Source organism: Panthera leo, chromosome B1 (genome assembly GCF_018350215.1).
Source record: "Panthera leo isolate Ple1 chromosome B1, P.leo_Ple1_pat1.1, whole genome shotgun sequence".
NCBI lineage: Eukaryota > Metazoa > Chordata > Mammalia > Carnivora > Felidae > Panthera > Panthera leo.
The window spans coordinates 203853420-203862429 of NC_056682.1; the positions used below are offsets into that span (position 1 = coordinate 203853420).

At 63.2% G+C, this 9010-nt stretch overlaps 1 protein-coding gene across 4 annotated transcripts in view; it reads left to right on the forward strand.

The window, feature by feature from the left end:
* Positions 1 to 3802, forward strand: part of LETM1 (leucine zipper and EF-hand containing transmembrane protein 1) — a 37567-nt gene extending 33765 nt beyond the window's left edge. For all 4 annotated transcript variants that reach the window (XM_042937108.1, XM_042937109.1, XM_042937107.1 and 1 more), the window contains 3 exons: positions 496 to 683; positions 1672 to 1810; positions 2856 to 3802. In XM_042937108.1, coding sequence (XP_042793042.1) covers positions 496 to 683; positions 1672 to 1810; positions 2856 to 3005 — 477 coding nt within the window. In that variant the 3' untranslated portion in view covers positions 3006 to 3802. The remainder of the gene's footprint in view (positions 1 to 495; positions 684 to 1671; positions 1811 to 2855) is intronic.
* The last annotated feature ends 5208 nt before the right edge of the window (positions 3803 to 9010 follow it).

The window sequence follows — 9010 nt, forward strand, 5'->3', positions numbered from 1 at the left end:
TGCAACTCTTGATCTCGGGGTCGTGAGTTCTAGCCCTACGTTGGGTGTAGAGCCTACTTTGTAAAAAGGTGTAAAAGAGCTGTGTTTTCACAGACGTACTCGGAAGAGACGGTTCCTCGTCTCTAGCCCCGTTTTCCATCCTCCCTGTAATGCTGCTCACAGGGAAAATCATGACTCAGGGTTTAAGAAGACATTTCTTGTTCCTTAATTCTTTCAACCATTTATTTATTCTCTTAAAAGAAACATGAAGAAAGCCGAGACTCAAATAGATTCCATTCTTTGCTACAGAAACAGTATTTGGGTTTGCAGAACCAAGCTTTCCGTGGCTGGAATTGGTGGGTTTCTGTTTTGTTAATGACCTGGAACTTTTTATCTTTGTGATACCACTTTGGGTTGATTTAATTGTTACAAGATAAAGTTAATTTTGTTATTTCCTCTTCCTGTGGGTTTTTTTTTTTTTTTGAGACAATCTTTATCGCTAAATCATTTCATTAGGACTTGCAAGAGATCAAGGAACTTTCAAAGGCGGGCACAGAGGTCTGTGTGGAGGAGTCCAAGGCCAGCAAGAGGCTGACGCGGAGAGTGCAGCAGATGATCGGGCAGATAGACGGCCTGCTGGCACAGCTGGAGGCGGACCAGACGGCCGGCAAGCTGGGCACGGCCGCCGCCAGCCCGCCTGCAGGGTGAGTGTGCCTCAGGTGCCGGCCCAGGGGAGCCCAGGGCCTTTCTGGCCTCGGAGTGTTTCTCTGCCGTGGTGCCAGCCCCTGACCTTTGACCTAGTGGTTCCAGCCAGAAGCCCAGCCACATCTTTTCAGTGTCCACTTCTCAGTGATCGTTTTACTGAAGGAGCTCTCAGGGTGGCCTCTTCTGCACACGCACACGTGTATGCACACACACGCACGCCTTGGCCACTGTCAGGACCACAGCTGTGGCTTGGCTCCTCTCCCCCTGGCCACCGTAGTGCACACCTCTCTCTCTCCAGGCTTCTGTCAAGCTGGTCCTTCCAGAATGTACGTAGGGTTACAGCTCCCCTGGGAACCCCCAGCCTCTCCTCCCCCTCCAGCCACAGCTACGCTTAGTTCCTGTTCTCCCAGATTCCCGGTGCTCTCCTGCCTCCTCCCTCTTCCCGAGCCCTCCACACACAGGCACTCGGTGATGGCCCCCACTCTGGAGGTCACTTTGTGCCAAGGAAACGACTCTGCCAGGTGGTAGTGGCTGACACTCGATGCTCCCGTGGGCTGGGCACTGTGCTCTGAGCGCCCACGTCTCTGAGGGGCGAGTGGGCTGGCTGCAGAGGTCCTGCTGTCCTCAGGTTGGGGGGCTTTCACCCCCAGGACAAGGTCAGTGTCCCTTCCCGGGGTGACCTACTGTGCAGGGTGGGCCCACTCTGACCACGGCACGGGCAGGCCTGAGGGACCTGGTCCTAGTAACCACGGGACTCCCTGTCCCCATCACCAGTGGAGAGGCGGGGCTCACCGGGGGACCGCGCACACAGGGAGACCTTGGACTGACTGATGGTTTCTGGTTTTGTGTCCGAGTTGGCCAGGCGTTCCCAAATGCAGGGGTGAGGGGCCCTGGAGGGAGGGAGAAGTTGCCCGGGTCGAGCTGACCCGTGGGAGGCCTGGCGAGGCTGGGGTACGTCTGTGCCACATGCAGGCTGTGTCCCCCCAGGGAGACTGTCATCAGCGTCACCGAGCTCATCAGTGCCATGAAGCAGATCAAGCACATTCCGGAAAACAAGCTCATCAGCTTGGTCTCGGCACTGGATGAAAATAAGGATGGCAAGGTCAACATCGATGACCTCGTCAAGGTGAGTCGGCGGGGCCGGGTCAGGGCCGCCAGGCCCAGCCGAGGGCTTGCTCGGGGGGCGCGTGTGGCACGTGCGGCCCTGTGTCTGCCCTCACGCAGAGCGAGGAGTGGTGCGGTTGGAATGGCCGTCCAGAGCAGCCCACCCGCTTTTTGACAGGACGCTTGGCTCCCCCCGCCTGCCGCGGCGCCGCGGCGCAGTCTGGGAAGCGTGTTAGCAGGGTGCCTGGGGCACACTGACCTTGGCGGGCGGCCGCGGGTCGCCTTCGGTCCTGGTGGCGAGCCGGTGGGCGCGGGGGCCCGGGGAGCTGGGCAGCCCGGGAGACCCAGAATGGGATCCCCCTTTGTAAGGAGGCCCGTGGCCTTGCATTTCTGAGGAGAGAGCCCCTTCACGGGTGTCGGAACGGTTCCTGGTGTTTCCAGCTAGTGATTTTTTTACACGTTTCCCGAGCGTATCCGCTAACTTACCGTGTAGTTCAGCCGCGAGGCCAGGCAGTACCAAATGCACGTGCTGGGTCATTGCTCTGCCGGCAGCAGAGGCTGGGAGGCCCGAGCCCCCATCACCCGCCCCTTCCCTGGGGCCCCTTTCCTTGGTGTGGACGGCAGCTCACGCGTTCTCGCCCTGCACTCAGAGCGCTGCACTCTGTCCGGGGCGGGCCCCCCGGCCTCGTGTCCACCTGGCCTGCCTTCCGCTGCTCCTTCCTGCACGCCAGGCCCGTAGGAGGCGCACCCAGCACCCTCGAGAGCCACGCGTCCCCTGCCTCCGGAGCCCCTCTCCCTCGTGGCTTGTAGCTTGGCCTGGGGCTTGGGAGCCTGTTGGCCTCCTGGGGGTGGGTGGTGTCTAGTCCTCAGAACCAGGGCAGCTGAAGGGCCCCGGGGGCTCCCCTGCTGGGACGTCACTGATGGCCATTCAGCCTGGTAGCCAAGGACGCAGCTTGGAGGGGGAACTGCGCCATGTTCCCGGTGTGTCCCCGGCGTGCTCCTCGGGGAAAGCGCCGCTCAGGGACAAGGCCACCGCTGAGTCCCCTGGTCCTTTCCCGTGTGCGTAGGTCATCGAGCTGGTGGACAAAGAAGACATTCACATCTCCACCAGCCAGGTGGCCGAGATTGTAGCCATGCTGGAGAAGGAGGAGAAGGTGGAGGAGAAGGAGAAGGCCAAGGAGAAGGCCGAGAAGGAGGCCGCGGAAGTGAAGAACTAGGGGCCGCCGGCTCGTGTGCGCCTCGGGCCCTTCCCGTGTCTGCCTCCACCCCGCCGCGCCGGCTGCCGCGGTCCTGCTGTGGTAGTGATGGCTCTGAGGTGATTCTTAGTGACGCATCTAGTATTTTGTCTGGAATAAATCAGAAACTTCCATAATCAAGTAATTTTTAATTTTCATCATTCCACGAAGATCCATTCAGTCTGGAATCCCCGAACCCTTGCAGGGAATCACGTCCGGATACACCCGGTGGCACGGTGCCGCAGTGGCCCCAGCCGTGGTGGCCGCACGTGGGCTTCGTGGCTCCAGAGGTGGGCCCGGCCAGACTGGGGCAGGGAGGCGCCTCGCCGAGTGCCGCACGCTGGCGGCCCCTGTCCCGGGAGGAGAAAGGACCGGCCGCGTGGACCCCCGTGCCCGTGGGGCCTGCGGCGTGCAGATGGGAAGGAGGCACGCGCGGCCCTCCCCAGCTCTGGACAAGCGTCCGGCAGTCAGTCTGCGGACTCGGATTCCTGCCCGTCGGCGTTAAAAGCACCGATTCGTGCCCACTTCCAAGGTCGTCTCTGTAGCGACGGGGATCGCGTGGCCTCTGGAAAACCACAGTTGTCTGGCAGGAATGTCGTGCCTTGTGCGAGTCCTCTGTCGTGGTGTGTCAGCTCTTCCTTGCTCTAACCTTTGATTTTCACCTAGTCCCTCACCAGTTGACTAGTACAGAATTTGTACACGACGGTCCGCCTGCCACGTGCGTAACAGCTAACGCGAATCATGCCGTGAGAGATGGTAATGAAGCCCTTGAAAATGAAGCATTTCCGTTTGAGTAATTTACCACCCTCTTGTAGCTTTCAGAAAGTTTCCCAGTTTGGGTCGTTAGCACCTCATCGCCCCTGTGGGTGATCAGAGCGGGTCCCCCTGCGTGTCCAGGCCTACGCTCTCAGTGCGCCTCGCCCACCATGGCTCTGCAGCCCCGTGGTGTCCTCGTCGCTCCCGGCGCTGCTAACTCGGTCCCCCGGCCCCCCGCCCCCACCCAGGACAAGTAGGCCGCTGGCCGTGCTCCTGGTTCTGTGGGTGGTGCGTCCTGAGGGGGCTTCGGAAAGGCAGGATCCTGCCGTGGGTCCGCGTAGGGCCGGCCTGGTGCGCCCCTGGGGGGAGCGGGGCGGCCTCCCTGGGCTTGGTGCCCGGCCCTGGCCTCTGGCCGTCTCAGCACCTGGCAGCTGAGGTCGGTGGTGCTCAGTGGGCGGCCTGTGGTCTCAGCTCTGTGTCACTGGTCCTTCAGAGGCTGGGTCCGTTATGGGCCAGAACGCTCTCTCAGGGGAGGCCAAGCAGAGGAGCTGGAAGACATAGGAACTGAGTGGCCAGAGCAGCCAGGAGAGGCGGAGCACCCAGAAACGATGGATCTGAATTACTTGAAACTTTTCATTCAGCCGTTAAAGAGGAAACTTGACAAAATAGGAATACGATTATGTATCGTCAAACGTAAACCTTTGTAAAGTAGCAGCTGGGTTCTAAAGGGTTTTTCCTTCAGTTGTTTGAGAAGGAAATCTATATATTCTAGATGCTTAATTAATATCCGTGAATGACCTTACACGCATCTCAGTAGCCTGGTTTTCAGCTGTAGGGACCGCGTGTGTGTGCCAGCTGTGGGTGGCCCACGTGCCCCGTGGATGGCGGTTGTCTTTCCAGCGGGCACTGCTTTGGGGCCCAGCAAGCCGCGCCCACCCCCTGTCTTCAGCCTCGGCGCCCCGGACGTCCTCACGGATGCTGTCCCGGCGGCGACCAGGCGCTCCTGCCATGCCCGCTGCCCTGGAAGCCCCCCTCCTGGGTTTTCTCCGCTGTCCGGGAGCAGCGCTCACCCCCAGAAGCTACGGAGGGCTTCTCGAACACACGTGGGCCTGACCTGCTGGTGGCGGCCTTCCGTGTTGGCGAAGTCGGCTGCTGGCTCCCTCTCTGTCACGCGTGGGCTTTTACTGCCCTGAACCTCACTTACTGCAGCCGAAATCAGCGTCTGGGTGCAGGCCCAGCACGTCGGGTCTAGAGAGCGGAGGCTTGTGCGCTAAGGTGTTCAGAGGCGGCTGTGTCCTGACCGCCTGCGGCCGAGTCTTCCCGCGCTCTCTCCGGAGGAGGCGCCCGTATTTTCGGGAGCCTGGGAGGGCTAAGGCTACTTGAAAATGAAACAGGAATTCTTAGCACAGGCCTCATCCTTCACTCCGCCTGAATGCCCACTCTTGTACTTGGGATTCAGGAAGTTGGCACGTGGTTCCTAGAGCCCTTTTGGAACGTCAGAGTCCGGCCTTTGTAAGTGAAGGGCACTTTGTAATTTTTGAAGAATGACCTGCGGGCGGTGGTTCTCACAGAGCGGCCCTGGGGTCAGCAGGGCAGCACCCCCTGGCCTTTGAGCACTGTCTCCATGTGTCCTCCTGGGATCCCAGGGCCCGCTCCACTGAGAACCTCCCTCCTGGGCTGTGTATAAACATCTTTTTTAGAAATAGTGTTTTTATTAAAATAGGACATTGCTGCTCCCGTAACAGTTCAGACTAAGGTCTTTGAGTCATGTGACGCATCGGAAGCCAATGGAAGACGTCAGGGTGGTTGCAGCGTCTGCCTTTGTGACAGCCTTGTGCCCCCACGGTCTGGTTCTGCCTCTGCAGCGGAAGGGGATGGCGGGTGACCATGGGTGTGAGTGTGCTGCGTGAGGCCAGATTCCAGATGGAGAGTCCCCTTCCGGAGCTCTAGCCCCGGCCGGGGTGCCTGCTTGTCTGGTGACAGCGGGCCTCCGTGTCGCGTCAGGCCGTGCACCCAGACCGATCCCTGTGGTGGGGACTAGACGCTGAATTTGATGTAAGGAGAAGGTTTAATAAAGCACTGTCTCCATGACCTCTGCCTGCCGTGCGATGGCTGCTTTGTCCAGACTGGCTCCCCCTCCCGCAGCCCGCAGCGGGTGCCTTGGGGCCAGGGTGGGCACAACCGGGTTCCTGGCCCAAGGGTCACCCAGGAGGGCATGGTTCTGTGTGAAATACTCTGGTGGCTCCTGGGAGTGAGGGCTGCGTGCTCCGCCGAGGGGGCCCCAGATGCTGCAGGGGCCCTCCCTACCCTGCAGCCTGCTCCCCAGAGCGCCGAGGGGGCACGTGGGCAGTAGGGCTTCCTTGAAGCTGCCTGTGCTCTACCCTAGAGTGAAGGGCCGAGGCCCCCCGTTGGGGGCCACCTGGCAGAGGGCGCCGGGAGCAGGACAGGCACAATGTTCCCTCCCCCCATCCTGCCACTCCTTCCGGCCCCGCTCCGGGGACAGATCACAGCCCTGAGCCCAGGACCTCCACCCTGTCTCAGGCGGCCTCACCCCTTCACTGGCCCCAGGCTGCATGGGGCGCTGTGTGGGATCCTTCCACGTCTGCTGGGTCTCCTCCCTGCCCAAAGGCCACCCTAACCCGTGTCCCTTCTCTCCCTGAGGGTAGCCTTGGCCATTGTCCCCTCCGCCCCATAGGTCTGGAGAGCTGAGGGCCGCCGGGGCCTCAGCCCTTGTCTTCCCCCTGCCTGGGCCCTGGGCCAATGGCTCCCATCCAGGTTCATTGTGGTGCCCCTGGCAGGCATCCAGGCATGTGTTCACTCCGTGGGGTCCTTCCCCAGGCCACGCCTGGGAGTCAGTGGCCAGGGACAGGAGCCATGTGAGCCTGTGGCCAGCAGCCGCCCCAGAACACAAGGCCTGGTCTGCGGCCCGTTTCTCGGTTCCACGGCTCAGAGGGCCACCAGGGCTCTGGAAAGGCTGATCTGGGGCGGAGGCAGGGATTGCTTATGGAGGTGGCGCTGCAGGGACACAGCAGCTGGCCCGAAGGGATGCTCCTGGCCCAAATGAGGACAGAACGAGTATGAAACAGCAGAGAGAGCGTGTGGGTTGCAAGCAAACATCCACGCCCCTGCTGGTGCAGATTATTGCCCTGGTTCTCTTCTCAGGAGAGTCTACCCCCGAAGCTCTTTAGGGAGAATCTGCTGGTGGACCCGCAGAAGCGCTGGGATCCACTCGTCCTGCTTGGCAAACCCCACAGAATGGTGCCTGGGGGTGGTGGGGGCAGTGAGCCGGGGCCCCTGGGTGCTGCAGGAGCCGGGTGGGAGGGCTGCTGGCCGGGTGCCCTGGCTCTGCCCCCTTCCCCCACGGCGTTCCTGCCCCAGGTGCCCGGCCAGGAAAATCTGAGGGCCCCACGGGAGCACCAGCATATCCGGGACATGGCTGCCCCCTTCAAAAAGTTGCCGGCAGAGAGAAGGTTAGGGGCTATCCCGGTCCAAGGAGAGACAGCAGCGGTCAACTGTGCGGGAGGCGATTGGAGTGTGTTTCGTGTGGGGACGCAGCCTCTGAAGACCTTGGCAGCCGCCGCGCGGGGAAGAGGACGCAGGGTGCGCGGATGACGGATGACGTCCAGTTTAGCGGGACAGGCCGGCGGGGGGCGGGCAGCGGACCTCGTAGGAACCGGACTGCGAAGGCTGAGCCTGCAGGGGGCAGGAGTGTGGAGGCACTCGACCCAGGTGGAGCCGGCCCGGGCGCCGGAGCGGAAGGCGAGGGGCGGGGTCGGGCCTGGAGGTTCGAGAATGGGGGAGCTCGCCACCCGCCGAGGCGGGGTAGCGTGTCGGCCCTGAGGCCTGCCCGGGGGCTGGGTCGGGGCCGACCGGTTCCGGGAGACGGACAGCCCGGGTGGCAGGGGAGGGGCGGAGCCGCAGGTGCCGCCGGACAGGTGCAGCCCTACAGGGGCCGGGCCGCGGGAAGAGGCTGAGCCCGCAGGTGAGGTGCAGAGGCTCGGGGCAGCGTGGAGGGTAGGGCTGCCCTTGCCTGCCCGCCTGGTCCGTTCCTCTCCCGCCCGGGGTCTCCGCCGGCGTCCGGAAGACAGCCTCTCCCCCAGCGGCCAGGCCCCTCGTCCCGAGCGCGCACCCGGAGCCCAGCGGGACCGCGCGGGAGAGGCGCCCGGGACACGGGTGGTGGGAGGGGCGGGGGGCGGGAGGCGGGGGGTGGGACGCTGCCCGGCAGGCACTAGAGGGCGCTCCCGGCCCGCGCTCCGCCCGCCTCCGCGTTTCCTGCTTCCCGCCCCCCGCCCTTCCCCACCGGCTCCCTGCAGGGCTCCTCCCCCTCCCCAGGTTCCCGCCTCTTCCCCCCCCCTCCCCCCGGCCCGGGCTCCCCCCAGGGCTCCCCGGTCCCCCTTCCCATCCGGGTCCCCCCGCCCCGGGGCTCCCTGGCTCTCCCTGGGCTCCCGGCCCCGCTGCTCCCCGCAGGGCTCCCCGCCTCCCTGAGACTCCTTCCGCCCCGTCCCCGGGCTCCCCAGTCCCCTACCCAGAACCCCACTGGGCTAGGGCGCACGTGGTCCACGCCCTCACTGGCCTCCATCGCTGTTCCTGTCCCCAGCGCGCTGGACACAAAAAACATGGGATCTCTGGCAGGCTGGAGGGGTGCGGGGAGTGCTTCCCTGAGTGGGGTCATGGTATTGAGCGGCACCGGTTATCGGTTACCCGGAGGCAGGACCCTGGTAGCCTCGCCTGCTCTCCGGGGAGGCCCCACAAACCCGTCACTCGTCACTGGTGGAAGGTGAGTTGAACTCAGCCACAGGGGAGCCAGTTTCTTAGAAGCCAGAGTAAAAGCGCACACAGCCCAGTGGCTAGTTAACCAGCTGCGGCCCTTCATGGTGAGACCTGACAATGTGAGGAGCCACAGGGGAGGGAAGGGCACGCGGTTGACAAACCCCTGGGGAGCTAGGGAGGGCTGGGCAGAGCTAGGCTCCAGAGGGTTCTGTGCGAGTCTGCGCACGGGCACCTGTCCCAGAACCCCCTTCAGTCTCACGGCCCAGCGGCGGCACCATGGTCTCCCTGAGAGTGAGTCTTCCCAGACCCCCCGCCCCCCCCCCACCAGCCCACTGCACTGCTGTGCGGGTGGGTGCCCCTTCCGTGGCCCCACTCCCTCAGACCCCGGAGCAGAGGGGGCCAGATCCTGTCACTGGGTCCTCAGTGCCCCCTGGTCAGCGAGCAGCATCTGCCCAAAATCA